The 16,792-nt window shown below is 39.3% G+C and overlaps 1 protein-coding gene across 1 annotated transcript in view; it reads left to right on the top strand.

Annotated features, from left to right (window-relative positions):
* Positions 1 to 16,792, top strand: part of VIPR2 (vasoactive intestinal peptide receptor 2) — a 961,249-nt gene that overhangs the window by 716,665 nt on the left and 227,792 nt on the right. Inside the window, exon 6 of the mRNA XM_085631945.1 lies at positions 6,552 to 6,687. Within this exon, the coding sequence (XP_085488071.1) occupies positions 6,552 to 6,687 (136 nt within the window). The remainder of the gene's footprint in view (positions 1 to 6,551; positions 6,688 to 16,792) is intronic.

Raw genomic sequence — 16,792 nt, forward strand, 5'->3', positions numbered from 1 at the left:
TAGTGGTGGCAGACCCTACAGGAACTGTACCACCTGCATTTTGTCTGCCACCCAGGGACCCATCTCCACCATCCCTCTTGCTCCCCCCAGTTGGCTATACCTAACCCCCTAAAAGGGCTGGGGTCTCTTTCACCAAAGGCACCTCACCCCCTGTCCCTGTCCCCTCAGCTGCACTAAGTGAGGAGGCTATTGACCACCTATGCAGCATCTCTGTAGGCCAGGCTTCACTCCTAAATGCCATTCAGGGCCTGAGTTGCCATACGCAACAAATGGTAGCATACCTGGAAGGCATTCATAGTGCTAAATCGAAGCTGCAGAGATTATTTACAGGACTAGCCTCTTCACTGACCGCAGCCTTCCAACCAGCCCAACCTATGCCCTAACTCAGGTCCCTTCCTCATCCCAATTCCAAACTCCCACCCTTATCCCAAGCACCCTCAAGGCTTTATAGCCACCCACTCCAACACACACACAAGCAGCACACTCACACACACATAAACAAAAACACGCAAAGAAACACAAGAAAACACACACACACAATATACAGACACTATTGACACTACACACACACACACATACCACAACTACCACCACACCCACAACCACCACAATCACCACCACACCCAACAACAGCACACTTTCTACCACCACCACAACCCACCCCACACACTCTCCATCACAACCACCAGTACACCCACCGACAACACAACTGCCCCACCACACAAACACAAGCACACCCAAAAGCACAGCACACCAACAACCACCAGCACACCCACAAGCACTACAACCACCACCACACCCACAAGCACCACACTCATACTAACCATCTCAACAGCACACTCAACTAAACATACACACTCACCCAAAACCATACCTACACCCACAACAACCAAAACCAAATGCACACACTCACTGCCAAAAAGCACACCCAAACATACAAAACACACACCAGACCCACATGCAACTGCACTACAGACATACACATGCACATCACCCACTGCAGCTCCCTCCACCTCCCAAACCCAATCCTCTCCCACCTATTCTTACTTTTCTCCTCGTTCTGATCATTTATTTGCTCTGGCTTTGACCCTTTCCATATCCAAACCCACCCTTCCCAAGCCCAGCCCTCCCAGGAAAGATCATTAGGGTGCCTGCTGTGTGCCCACTAGATGCCCCTTCCTGTGGAGGTTCCCCTTGCTAGTTATATAGGTGGCAATCTACCAACAAGACACACAACAGTGCAATCTGACTATTGTCATTTGTATATATTATTCGTGAAACTTGAGCAATGAGAGAAGTATCTAATAAGATGAATAAATCAAGATTTTTCATTTCACCAAGTTTGTCCTGACATTAATTCTCATTTGCAATTGTTTGATTTCTAGAAATGTTTATGACTAAAACGTGAAGTACATATTTTTATTTACCATTATGGCAGGAAATACAACTGTTTTTTTAATGTCTTCTTTGTTAAGTGCATGCACTGGTAAAAATAGTAAGTGATGGTAATTTGAAAATAGGTGCAATCATTCAGCATGATAATGGACACTTGCACCAACAAATAGATGCTGTTTGTTTCAACTCGATAAGTGACAAGAATAAACACATTCGCATTACACCTTAAAACAATATGTGACAATTGAAATTTGGTAAAATACAGGAATTGCACTTGGCAAGGGGACATGTTACATGGATAACTATGTTAAAAGTCAACATTACACCTTGTCTAGTTCAATTTCTACATAATATTACATTTCATTTATCCCAATGATGTGTAAGTTTTTCATTTGACAATTTACACAGTTTATTTAAATACATCTGTATGGTCACTTTTTGATTGATGTCCTTTTTGTGTAAGTGTCCATTTTGTTGAAGGCAGCTTGCACCAAATTTAAAATACAATGTAATCATACAGGTGAGTTTCTTTAAATTTCTTAAACATCAACGTTACACACATATGCATTGTAGATTGGTATGCTATTGCTTGTGAGAGAGATTTAAAAATGCACGAGTCCAGACCAAATGTAAACTGACAAGTCAAAAGGTAACAGATAAATAAGGAGCTTACCTTCAATTCCGGGCCACGACAGGGTTGATTTTCTTCATCCTCAAGCAGCAGCAGCAGAGCCAGGACTTGGAAGATCGGGTCATGGGGGAAAAGGAAATGTGAAAGTGAGAAAAGGTGGGGTTTTGCCTTATATCCCTTCCAATCCATCAACTCAAGTGTGGAGGTTTTGTCGCCACAGTTGCGTCTGCAGGAAGGTTCCATCGTGATTGGCCCGGTGGACAAAGTGGCTCTACTCCCTCCGACACCGCTTTTCCCTATGGCACCTTCATCACGGTTGAGAAATTCTGATGGAGATGGTGGCACTCTGATGGTCTTTCATCCAAGGACCCGCCAGCATCTAAATAGAGAGGGCGGACCGACTAGTAGGCTTACGGGGAATCTGACCAAAAAGTAACAGTGGGACTATTACCACCAAGATCTAAATCAGGCCATAGGTCTATGCTCCAAAGCTTCAGGTGAGCATGGCGAAACCTACAGTGGTAGGTAGTATACAGAATATGGGACACTCTTTTTTTGTGACCTCACATTAAACCTGCTGGTAGGATTACGAGGCTGTGTGTTTAATTTCAATACACTGCTTGGATGAGGTGTATTTTGGGTTTGTCATAGCCTTAAGAATTTTGTAGTTGAACACGCTTTCCACATCAGTAACTCTAGAATGAACATCCTTTAGCTCAGTTGCCCAGAAGTGCAGTTGGAAGTCACAGTGTCCACCTTACCATACTAGCTTCACTCATCTGAGTGCTTTTACCAGGTATGAAAATCAATAAATTGATGTACTAGAAAATCAGTACGGTACCATTGACAGAGCTTCTATTACAAACCTTGTACATTTCAGAGGTTAGCTTATTAGAAGTCTGTTGACCCCCTCCTTTTCAGGAAGAGCCTTGTTATCTTCTTGACTAAAACCTTCCTATTTTTGATTTACTGCCTTTTGTTCAGATATCAATGTTACAATGAATTCTTGCCTCTATCTCCTGTACTACTAGATTTTCTTTATGCAATGTCACTAAATGATTAAAGAAAACACTCTCAGCTTTGGCTCTGTTTCTCACTGTATTCCTCATACTATAATCTATCACCATTATTATGTATCTTTGGCTGTTTTGTAATTCAGATGGCTAGAATGGTGTTGCTATTCCTGCCTTCCTAGTTACTAAAGCATTCACTAGCCATCTTCTATAATGTAAACTAAATAACCATGCTACGATCCATCAAATGATTAAAGTTCAAAATATTTGCAGTTTGCTACCTTTAATGGTCAGGTGTGAAAGGTACTCCAGGCAGGGACAGATCTAAATTAGATTTTCTGGTTAGCAAATGAGCCTGTAATTAATCTAACTAGAACTCATTTAGATAGTTCCCTATCATCCTGAAAATCCGGCGTATTAAAGACTTCTTATGGGGAAGTTGATTCAACCAATAGAGCAAACTAGGGGGTTTGCATGAAATAACAGTATGCTGTAACCCTTGAAATCTGAAAACAATGAACAGATGAAGCATTTACAGTTACTTCAGTGGAGCAGGTATTCCTCCATGGGCTTCCCTCCGATCGCCAGTATTGTAATACCGCAGTTGGACGGAAACCTCCGATGTCGGGCGGGAAGCCTCAAACGAGCTGTCGGATGGCTTTCCGCCCAACATCATAATGAGGCCCAGAGTCGTAAATTACAAAATCTGCAGTTCAAACAAGAAAACATATGGCTGAGTACATGTGACAGCCATAAGCTTGCCATAAAAAATTCTAAGTAAAAAGATTGCATATATTTTTGGAGGTGAATGCTTTCTAAAAGGTGGATGTTTTAGAACATATTTAGAAATCCTTTTAATGTATTATGCTCATCAAAAAATTGTTGTTAAGAGAAGGTACTTGTAACTTTGAATTGCTGCAACCTAAAAACATACATATTTAAGCACACAAGAATAACTTAAAAGGTAAAAGGTAATAAAAGGATAACAAATGAAAAGATAAAAACATTGACAATGCAAAGTATTGGCCACCCAGCCTTGAGCTGAGGAACACTTATTTTTTCAGTGGAATGTCTCTACACTCACAGTGTAAGAGTGCCAATAGTTGAAGTGGTCTTACCCAATGTCCCATGATTTAGGCTAAACTGGGGGAAGCAAAAAGTGAATGATCGTTGAAGATACATTTTGATGAAAAGCCCCTCTATGTATGTATATATGTATGCACATTTTACTTACGATATTTTTAAACTTAATGATACTGGTAACACATCCAAAGCTATTTCGCTGCCAGTCCTAAAAAGCAAATGACCACAGAGGTTCTCAGGCCTTAGTGGCCCTGAATATGTCCTTAATGGGCGAGTGAAGAAGATAGTTTTTTTTCCTTAACAAAATAGGTATTATCATTTCCATGGACAAATCCACAAATATTGATAGGCGGAAATATTTTCAGTTACTTTATTTTACAACATACAACGGAGTTGAGTTTTAGTCAGCAAAACATAGACTTTTCTCCACATGTATATTCATACCCAATAAAGTTTAAGAAAAGTGATAATTTGTTAAATTAAAGAAAAAATAAATGCAGGCCATAACATGCTATAATGTATTCTAGAAACATGGCAGATTTTTAAACAGATTTTTCTGTAAGTATACTTCTGATGCAACTATCTCCCCAAAAAGTACTAATGGAGAATCTTACAGGAAGATTACTATTTGCCCGAGTACAGAATTGTGCACATTCTTTTAAGGTTAAGTAAAAATTAAAATTGTTACTTATTTTATATGGGATAAAATACCCCTCATTGTACATTATTAGGATATTGGAAATTACTAAGGAGTTATGTGGCCATAAAAAGGAACAATGCAAAAGACTGAGGGCCCCTATATTGCCATTGGACTTAACACTTGGTCATACCATCACAGTTTCCACAAAACTCTTTCATATAAAAGATAGAGTATGGTTGCATACATGAAGCCCCAATGCAGAATCCGAAGAAGAAAATTAACCACACCAAAAAGCAGTTCATACTGTTTTCCAAAAAGGTATAAAAATTTGTTTAATGCATGTATGATAAAAACAATGCTGTAGCTCAGAATCTGAAGAAGCATACAGAGAAACTCTATCTTTCCAAAAATAACCTATAGCTTTAAGAAAATAAGAATGTTGCTATAAATATCTCCTTTCTGCTGCTCATTGTTTATTTTAGAACAGCAGATGAGAAGAATGAGAAGGCCATTGTTTGAAATGCAACTGTACTTATGCTCTTTGACCTCCTTTCAATTTGGCTGCTGGCTCTGGCACCAGACATCATGATATCACAGATCAACTGCAATAAGTTATTACAATTTAGCAGTAATGCCATTTCATTATTAAAGGTGACTTGAGACGTTATAACTCATCACAGAGTAAGGGCCTGAGTTTGGTGGACAGGGTTACTCGGTCACAAACGTGATTGATATCCCGTCTGCCACATTACAATTCCATTATATCCTATGGAACTTGTAATACAGCGGACAGGATATCCGTCAGGTTTATGACAGAGTTTCTTATCCGCCAAACTCTTAATCAGGCCCTAAATTCAGAAACAATTGAAACTGACACTGCCCAATCTAGTGCCATTTCCGCAAACTACTCTAAGCATTTTCCTGCCACAAGCAGCACAGCAGAGCCCACTTCCCCAGGGAATGATGATGAACAGTCTCAATCGAGGGAGAGATCCAATGTAGGAGGGCATCCAATCACCCTAGCAACCACGAGGTACTCAATAGCCCAGCTCATTTGGTGCATGTGCTCCACTGACCACCTGGCTGATGTCGGTCACTGGGTCAGGAGAGCTCTGGTGCAGAGGATAGGAGGAAACACTGGCAAGGCTCCTCTTGTGCACAGGCCAGCGTGTTATGGTTATTTTGCCACCATCAAGGCTATCCACAAAGTCCTCTGTGGCACTGCCATCCATCTATCTATATGGACATTGATGGCCTGTTTGGGTCCTGAGGAGCAACTAAAGCGAGGAGACAGGGGTAGATTTACTGCTGGGGATGGGAGAGGCATCCACCCAAGCCACAGAGAATAAGGCATAGCTTTGCCTGGAAGTTGCTAGTCCACCATCACCAGCTGTGAACAAATACCTTGGTTCCCTACCTCATGTTCTCACACTGTGCTAGCCAATTAATGGTTTATTTGTACTGTAATTTGCAACTGTTATTTGTTTAGAATAGAATTATGGGAAACTCAAAAAGAGAGCCTTAGCAGCAAATAGCCCAAAAATTTAACGTTACAGAGTATAATCTCCATATGTATTCATCATTAACATATATCTTCAATGTGAATAACTAATTTATTTAGCTGTAGCAAACACTGAGCAACAACTTGAGTAGACCGAAGCAAGAAATTGTGGTTTGAATGCCTACAGTGTTGCACCATTGATTAAAAACTTGACAATAAGAGAGTAAGAAGTAAAGCATTTTTCCTGTCACTAAAACATATTCTTGTGTTTTCTGTTTCTCTCTTTAGAAAACTCCACTGCACAAGGAATTACATCCATCTAAATTTGTTCCTCTCTTTCATCATAAAAGCAATCGTTATTTTAGTGAAGGACAACACTTTTTATTCCAACTCGCCGGACTGCCGAGGCATGGGGCAATCATTGGTAAATATCTTCTGTGGCAATTACGCAAAAGTGTACTGTTGTGCTTACCTAACAGAGGTGTTTCACTTGCTTTAGCATGTTATATTCTGGCAGGATATGCCCACGTGCAGTGCTAATGAAGTTTGACTTCTTAAAAAACATTATGAGAAGCAATTGCTAAAGATTATTTCAAAATGTCTTTGAAACAAAGGAAGACACATTGGCAACTGTGTCATATTTTGTAGCCTAATGTATATTTATTCATTTATTAAGCAATTTATGAAACACACCTGGCACTATCTGCATGAGGAGACTTTACATTACAAATGAGCATAATAAATTAGGATCACATTGAAATTGGTGTCGTGTTAAACAACATAGAAACATAGAATGTATCAAATTTAGTGCTTACAATACTTGACCATGTTTATCACCGGTATTTTAGTGACTTGACCTGTCTGACCACAGGTATATTCTGATGAAACAAAATGCATCTGCAGTGCATTTTTATGAATCAATGACAGAATATCGATCACAACAATATCGTGATACAGAAATATTGTGTCAAAAATATAGATTACAAAAATATCGTTTCCCTATGCTTATAATAGTAAATAGAAAAAAATAAAAAAAGTTTCACACTAATATCATTAAACATAATACAAAAATATCGATTTTTATTATATATATGAAGTATAAAATTGTAAATATGAAATATTTTAACATAAAACAATACAATGTAAATTACTTTAAATATATATAAACATATAAACATATACTCATATAAAAACACAAGCATATATATATTCACTGAAAAAACCAAAGGTTTCAGGGGCGTTATAGTTAGGAATTGGCATTTAAAAAACCTTAGAAATTCACTGAAAAAACCATAGGTTTCAGGGGTGTTATAGTTAGCTGGACATTTCCCTTGTACAAAACCCTAGAAATTCCCCTGTTATAGTTAGTTCAGCTAACTATAACTCGCGCCCCCGCAATGCACTGCTGATGATGTCACATATTACATCACTCATGACATGGGCAGTGACATCACTGATGACATCACTGATGACATATCAAATGACATCACTGATGACATCACTGATGACATCATCCATTGAGTATGTGTTTCTGAACAGTTTTAATATGTTTAATATATAAAGGGAAAGGCCTGTTGAAAAATAAGTGGGTGTACAAGTGTGCGAATGGATGATTTTCTAGGTGTGTAACTGACTCTATAAGTGAGTCATTAAATGTATCTTACTGCAGACTAGAGACTAAACTGTGTGAATGTCTGTATGTGTCTGTGTGTTGGTGTATAAGTGGCTGCATGGTTTTGTGAATAGCTATATGAGTGTCTATATGGGTTATTGATTGGTTGTCTGAGTATCTGTATGGGTGCCTGAGTGTTTGTGTGGGTAGGGTGTGTGTGACTCTGTGACTAGATGTGTGAGTGGGTGATTCAGTGGGTGCATGATTTTAAAGTGCATCTGTGATGGACTGTATGCTTGGGTGAGTGTGTGTATGGGTGTGTTAGTGATTGAATGTATATCTCAGCTATACATGTGTCACTAACTACATATGTGAAACGCAGTGCATATGTGTGTAAGAGTATATAACTATCTATATGTGAGAGTGTGTGATTTTGGGAGTGGCTGTATGCGCCATAGTGCAAGGATATCTGTGTCATGTGCTGTATGTTTTTCTGCAGGAAGACACAGAGCGTCAGAATGTGTTAGTATTTTTATGAGTAAGTGAACTTGAGTGTTTTTAGCTGTATAGGTGAGTACATTTTACTGTGATTAATTATTTGCATGACTGACTAGATGTGTCAGTACCTCAATGGATGATTGGCGGAGTGTGAGTGTCTATATAGGTGTATAAATGCACAGAGTGACTGTAAGTATGAGTGACTGTACAGGTGAGTGAGTGGAGATGTATGTAGACCTAAGAGTCAATGAGTGTGTGAGTAGTTATTGGTATTGGAGTATCTATGGTTGTCAAAATGGCCATCTGAAATTTTTAGTCGGTGTATCAAAGGTTATATTAGGGGGTGAGAAGATGCACTAATTTATCACATGGATGACGTCATTAGTGATGTCATCAGTGATGTCATTTGAGATGTCATCAGTGATGTCACTGACCATGTCATGAGTGATGTAATATGTGATGTCATCAGCAGTGCATTGCGGGGGCGCGAGTTATAGTTAGCTGAACTAACTATAACAGGGGAATTTCTAGGGTTTTGTACGAGGGAAATGTCCAGCTAACTATAACACCCCTGAAACCTATGTTTTTTTCAGTGAATTTCTAAGGTTTTTTAAATGCCAATTCCTAACTATAACGCCCCTGAAACCTTTGGTTTTTTCAGTGAATTTCAGAGGTTTTTTAAATGCCAATTCCTAACTATAACGTGCATGAAACCTATGTTTTTTTCAGTGAATTTCAAAGGTTTTTTAAATGCTAATTCCTAACTATATCAGGCCTGAAACCTATGGTTTTTTCAGTGAATTTCAAAGGTTTTTTAAATGCTAATTCCTATCTATAACTTATCTCTGAAGATATCATGTTTAATGATTTTGATTGGATTTCTATATTTTTCAAATTCAGTGTGTCATTTCATTAATTACATTTTTTTTAAATACTTTTTTATCACCAGTTTTTAAACTTATTTTTTCAATTAATACTTTTAAAAATTAAAAAATATTATTTTAACTTAATGGGGTTTTCAAACATATTTTTTTATATTTTTCAGAATATTTTTTTAACTATATGTGCAAAACTTTATTTTATATATATTTTTTCCATGTTTTTGGATCCGCGCACCCAACGCGAGAGTATCCGTGCACCAAACGCGATAGGATGCGCGCACCGTGCGCGCATTTCAACATTTTAAAAAAAAAAAGGGGCCCCAGGGGGTCCTTCTGGGACCCCCTAAGCACCTCTAGAGGGTCAGAGTATTTCCACTCTGCCCCCTTTATATGTTTTACACACTTATTCCCCTTACTTAATCAGCCTCGCTTCTACCGAGGCAGAAAAGGGCCGCCAACAGTTCCTGGTTTCGAATGTAGAGAGACACTCGACAGCCAATTAGCATTCAGCGCGCGATCGGGAGGGTGCGCGCTCGGTTCGGGGAGGGTGCGCTCACGGTGCGGGTACGGTCCGCGGATCCTCCGCAGCCATAGATATCACTAACTTTTTTACCCTAATTTTCTCAGGAACTACTGAACAGATTCACACCATATATGCAAAAGGCACGAGTCCGAACTGAGGACTACCTCTTTGCCAAATTTGGTGTCATTCCGTTCAGCGGTTCGGGCTGTAGCTGCGACAACAGATCCTATGGGAAATTGCATGGGGAAAACACGTTTTGGGACCCCCCTTTTTTCTCGGCCCCCGCTTGACGGATCACCGCAAAACTTTCAGGGTATGAGCGGAGCGGAGCTGGCTAAAAGTTTGGAAAATTTCGCGAGGATTCGTCAACCGGCGCCAACGTTATTCCAAATAGAATGTTGGGGATTTCCTATGGAAAATAGGTCTTAACTATAACTATCTACTGGCAACCTCCAGTAGATAATATATATACATATATACATATATATACATATCTATAATGCAACATGGTTAAGAAAAATATATATATTAATTTATATACCTTTTTTACATTATTTTTTTTAAATGCACTACTATATAAAGCATGAATATATAAATATATATACTTACATATATTTAAATTAAACATGTAAAAGATCAAAACCCAAGTACAAAACAATAAACAAATTACTTAATATAAAACTATAAATAAGAAATATTTCCCAAAAATATTACAAAAATAAAAAACATATCTATATATAAACAAATAACGTAAAATGTATTCAAACAAATAATAATACATGTATTTAAACAATATTAAAAATAAGTATTTGAATTAAAAATAAAAGATACACTATTCCCACTCCTGGCTGTGCAACACGAGCAAAAGCTTTGGACTTAGGATGGGTTAAATGTACTATTACCACTCCAGTCTGCTTTACAGTAGGAAAAGCATTGGACTTCGGAGGGCTTAAATTTACTATTCACACTCCAGTCTATGCAACAGTAGGGAAAGCGTTGGGATTCGAAGGGGTTATATTTACTATTTCTACTTAGGTCTATGCATCAGTAGGGAAAGCGTTGGACTTCATATGGGTTACATCTACTATTCCCACTCCAGTCTATGCAACACTAGTGAAAGCATTAGAATTTGAAGGGTTTAAATGTATTATTTGATTTCCACTCCAGTCTGTGCAAAAGTAGGAAAATCGTTGGAATTCGGAGAGGTAAAATGTACTATTCCCACCCCAGTCTTAGACTTGGAAGGGTTACATTTCCTTTTCCCGTGCCAGTCTATGCAACAGAAGGGAAAGACTTAGGGGCCGATTATGATGTAGGGCAGATCGCCACCACCCGCATGGCGGTGGCAATCCACCCTACATCATAACCCGCCCGCCACCCATTTCCCCCAGCGGATGGAAAGACCGTCTGCCGGTTTTCCGCCGGTCGACCAGTCGACCGGGCGGAAAAGGGGCTGGATATGGTGGCGGTGTCTGCTAGACACCGCCATCCATATTACAATGGGCAGTGGTGCAGGGCTTTCCATGGCAGAGACCCCGCCATGGAAAGCTAGGTGCAGTTTGCGGTCGGGGGCTTGTTGCTGGCCCCCAAGGTATTGGGGGTGCACATAGGGGGTACCTATGGTACCCCCCTACATTGTCATGGAAAAGGTGGCAGGCACCGCGTGCTGCCTGTCACCTTGTGCATGACAATGCACATCGTGCATTCCCAGCATTGTGGCGGGCGGTGCTGTAAGCACCGCCTGCCACAATGCTGGGAATAGAGGATGCCACCGCCATGGTGGCGGTGGCATCCGAATGGCCGGTGCGGGACCCCTGCACCACAGGCGGACGGTCCCTGCACCGCAAGGGTGGCAGGCAGACGGAAGTCCGCCCACCATCCTAATCAGCCCCTTAGAATTCGAAGGGGTTAAATTTACTATCCCATGCCAGTCTGTGCAACAGTAGGGAAAGTGTTGGACTTTGGAAGGGTTAAATCTACTATTCCCACTCCTCTCTGTGCGTCAGTAGGGAAAGCGTTGGGCTTCAGAGGGATTCGATTTACTATTCCTACTCAGGTCTATGCATCAGTAGGGAAAGCGTTGGACTTCATATGGGTTACATCTACTATTCCCACTCCAGTCTATGCAACAGTAGTGAAAGCATTAGAATTTGAAGGGTTTAAATGTATTATTTCCACTCCAGTCTGTGCAAAAGTAGGAAAATCGTTGGAATTCGGAGAGGTAAAATGTACTATTCCCACCCCAGTCTTAGACTTGGAAGGGTTACATTTCCTTTTCCCGTGCCAGTCTATGCAACAGAAGGGAAAGACTTAGGGGCCGATTATGATGTAGGGCGGATCGCCACCACCCGCATGGCGGTGGCAATCCACCCTACATCATAACCCACCCGCCACCCATTTCCCCCAGCCAAATTAGTATGGCGGGGGGACCCGGCGGATGGAAAGACCGTCCGCCGGTTTTCCGCCGGTCGACCAGTCGACCGGACGGAAAAGGGGCTGGATATGGTGGCGGTGTCTGCTAGACACCGCCATCCATATTACAATGGGCAGTGGTGCAGGGCTTTCCATGGCGGAGACCCCGCCATGGAAAGCTAGGCGCAGTTTGCGGTCGGGGGCCTGTTGCTGGCCCCCAAGGTATTGGGGGTGCACATAGGGGGTACCTATGGTACCCCCCTACATTGTCATGGAAAAGGTGGCAGGCACCGCGTGCTGCCTGTCACCTTGTGCATGACAATGCACATCGTGCATTCCCAGCATTGTGGCGGGCGCTGCTGTGAGCACCGCCTGCCACAATGCTGGGAATAGAGGATGCCACCGCCATGGTGACGGTGGCATCCGAATGGCCGGTGCGGAACCCCTGCACCACTGGCGGACGGTCCCTGCACCGCAAGGGTGGCAGGCAGACGGAAGTCCGCCCACCATCCTAATCAGCCCCTTAGAATTCGAAGGGGTTAAATTTACTATCCCATGCCAGTCTGTGCAACAGTAGGGAAAGTGTTGGATGTTGGAGGGTTTACATTTTCCCACTCCAGTCTATGCAACAGTTGGGAAACGTTGGACTTCAGAGAGGTAAAATGTACTATTCCCATTCCAGTCTATGCAACAGTAGGGAAAGTGTTAGAATTCAAAGGGCTTACATTTACTCTTCCCACTTCAGTCTATGCACAGGCGGGAAAGCTTTGACTTCGGAGGGGTTCAATTTACTATTCCAACTCCTGTCTGTGCAACAGGTGTGAAAATGTTGGACTACAGAACGGTAATATTTACTATTCCCACTCTAGTCTGTGTAGCAGTAGAGAAAGCACTTGAATTCAAGTGCATAATATATTTTAAAAACTCTAATAGTTCACCAAAAATATAAAAATCTTATTAGGAAAATTATCATTTACATGATTATTAAAAAAAATATTACTTAATTATGAATTTAAGAATGTTAATAATTGATTATTTAATTAAGTTCCAGCAGTATACTCCCTCAAACACAGCATCCCACACTTGAAATAAAACTAAAATAACAAAATAACACAATTAACATATTTAATAATCAATTAAATAGTTATTAATAAGTGAATAATTAATTATGACTTAAAAACCTTCCTACCCTATGCCCCTCCAAACACAACATCCCACAACTAATATATAAATTAAAAAATATAATTACTACACATTTTACAAAATTAAGAAACAAGTAAAGAATTAATAATAAATGAATAATTAATTATTACTCAATTATTACTCAACTTCCCACCCTATGTCCCTATAAACCCAACAACCCATGCCTAATATATAACTTAACAAATATAATAATTACACAATTTACATAATTACCAATCATTTCAAATAATGTACAATCGATTAATAATTATTTCTTAGTTATTACTTAATTAACTTCCCACTTTATACCCCTACAAACCCAGCAACCCACACCTAATATATAGTTAAAAATATAACTGGACAATTAACATAATTAATATTCAATTAAAAATTAATAATAAATTAATACTTAATTAATTATTACTTAATTAACTTCTAACCCTATACCCCTACAAATCCAGCAACCCCCACCTAATATATAACTAAAAAAATATAACTCCACAATTTACATAATTATTATTCAGTAAATTGAATATTAATAAATTAATAATTAATTGTTAATTAATCATACTCAAATAACTTCCCTTCCTGTACACAATCAAATCTTGCACCCAACTACAACGCTATAAATTTCTATTAGCATAGGCACTGTAAATCACTTAAAATTACAAACTATAAATAAAACAATATTTAATATATAAAATTAATATATGGAGTAAAACACATAAAGATGATTACAAACTTATATTTTCACAACTATATTATTGAAAATTATATTAACAACACAGATAATCTTGAAAACAATATTACGTACCGAAAAAATAGATGTTCTTGTCAACGCATCTTGATATTTCTGGATCACAATATTTGTTTCCAATATTTCTGTGTCTCGATATTTAAAACTCAATATTTTGTACAAATACCCATTTGTATTTGATGTCATCAGTGACTTTGTTGCATGCCATGGCTATTCACATAACATGTACAGATATTGCACAAAGACGCATATTCTCAATAGTGCATTAATTATTGTAGAGACTTCTGTGAATTTATGTATACTGATCCAATTTAACAAACAAAATACAGTGAATGAAAATAGCAGTAAACCACTTTGAATTAAAAACACTAAAGTTATCAAAACAAGCATATGCCACTGCTGAACTATCTCCTTCAACCTTATACAATAGAATAGATATGTTTATGGAAATTCATACCTGCTTGATCGTTTTTGTAACATTTTTAAAGTGTTTCTGCCACTTGTGGTGGTAGCTATACTTATTTTGAACCGTATTATTCAGGACATCTAGTTATCCTTAGAATAATTCATAGTCTATATGGAAAACCCCATGAATGGAGGTGGCATTCAGATTTTCACAGACAGTGCCTGTCAACTGACAGGAGGGGACTCAGGAATAAGATACTATGTGCAAATTAAGCCTTATTGCCCACTGCTAATATCATTAAAAGTGATTAATACCATCAATAAAAGGTGGGAACTAGTCTTACTTGCCCACCCTGCCATTGTGGCCAGAAGGCAAACATTCATAATGAGTGGAAGGCCAATTAACATATTAACACCTGACAACATATTGACAACAAGGCAGCAGTGCTTAATTTGAGCCTATGGTTTCCGGGGCTAGCAACTGCACTTAATTGTCAGCACCAGCATTTAATTGTTGACACTAGCACTTATGACAGCTGGCACATGGTGACGCTGTTTGTATAAATTAAAGATGAGCAGAACAGCAATTATTTATTAATTCAGTGCGCATTAAAAACAACTACTACCTGCCGGCCAAGCTATTTTTATAGCTTTTGGGAAATGGAATAAAATGAATTGTCACACTTGTAGTGTGCTGGTTAGTAGTAGTTGTGTAGGTACTGTCAGTGGCAATGACGGCAGAGGGAAGCTGCAGAGGCCTCCTGACTAGAGCCCTGATCAAGCACTGATAAGGCTATTAGCATTCGTACCACTAACCTGATTCGACACTTGAAGACTAGGAGTCAAAATATCTCCTATCCCACTTGCAATGTTAAGAAGATGTATCTAAGTTCGACCTGGTTTGATCTCTGTAATTTAATCAAGTGAAGAGTGATTTAATTTGTCAAATGTGCCTTTTAACATCTTGAAATTCCATAGATCTGGAACTATTGAGAACCAGTTGTTAGAGACCTGGCTCTGAGGTCTTCTCTTTAAGTGTTTAGTTTTCATGTGATGAGAAAAAACAAATCACTCCATGGAGGGAACAGCCTGAAATGCTATTTTCAAAGTTGTCATTTGTGTGTAATAATAGTTACCATTTTTTTAAACTAAGAAGATACTTATCTGACTGTTTACCTAACCTACTTCTGAAACAATAGTAGGATCACTTGCATATGTAAAAGATCCATGTTGTGCATACTTGCAGAAATGTCTGGCATATTAGCAAACAGCACTTCACATGCAGAGACTGGCATAACACATTTATAATGCAAAAAAGCAAAGCTGCAAATCCCAAAAAGAGTGGCTGGCTGGCTGAAGGAGTTATACATGACATGGAGGCAGTTGGCTGCACTCAATCACATGCCGTTATCATCTCTGAAATATGGGCACGCTAGAGGCAGAGTCCAACACATGCCACCATTACCGCTGGTAGGTTGGCAGTAGTAATGAGTTGTTGGTCAAATGCCAGAATTACCTGTAATCAGTCAGTAGGACTCAGATGGGCCAGTCACATGACAGATTTGCCTCTGAAAAGGTGGTTATGGTGGGTTCAAATTCAGTCAAATATGAAACCTAAATTGGCTTTAGTGCTGGCTACAGTCACCCATGTGCCATTTTGGCTTAGCTGGGGGTGTATTAGTCCTATGTCCGATTTGCATCTGAAAGGACAATCAAGTTGAGTCACTTAGTCTTGTCCCAATCACTCCATCCATCTGAGTGACTCTGCCACAGCATTACTGCATTACATGTCAAAAAGTAAGCTAACATAAAAAAGCACAGCAGGAGTATTTGTCGCATGCACATTCGCCTATGTATATAGACGGATAAAATATGCTTACTTTTTCCATAATCAATGTTTTTTATTTTGTCACCCACCGAAGAATGGGAAAGAGTGAGTGCATCCTCTCAGATATGAATCTGTAACCAATGGGGTATAACACTCCATTGCCTACAGTTGAAGTATTAGTCCAATGATTACCTGGCCTTGTTGTAATGAAATATTTTTGTCACATTAAAGACTTCTACTTATAATATATATCTCACTTTTATTTCATGAAAACAAGTCTGAGTTTAGACCTTGTGGGCCTAGTAATCTTAATGGATTTGTTGACATTTAGGTCTAGTGGTGATTTGATTATTTGCTGATTTTTCAAGCCCTGTAAGAAACAGACCAATTGTTTTTGCTGGTTCTATGTCCCTGCTTCATTCTCCCATTTA

This window comes from Triturus cristatus, chromosome 10 (genome assembly GCF_964204655.1).
Source record: "Triturus cristatus chromosome 10, aTriCri1.1, whole genome shotgun sequence".
Classification (NCBI taxonomy): domain Eukaryota; kingdom Metazoa; phylum Chordata; class Amphibia; order Caudata; family Salamandridae; genus Triturus; species Triturus cristatus.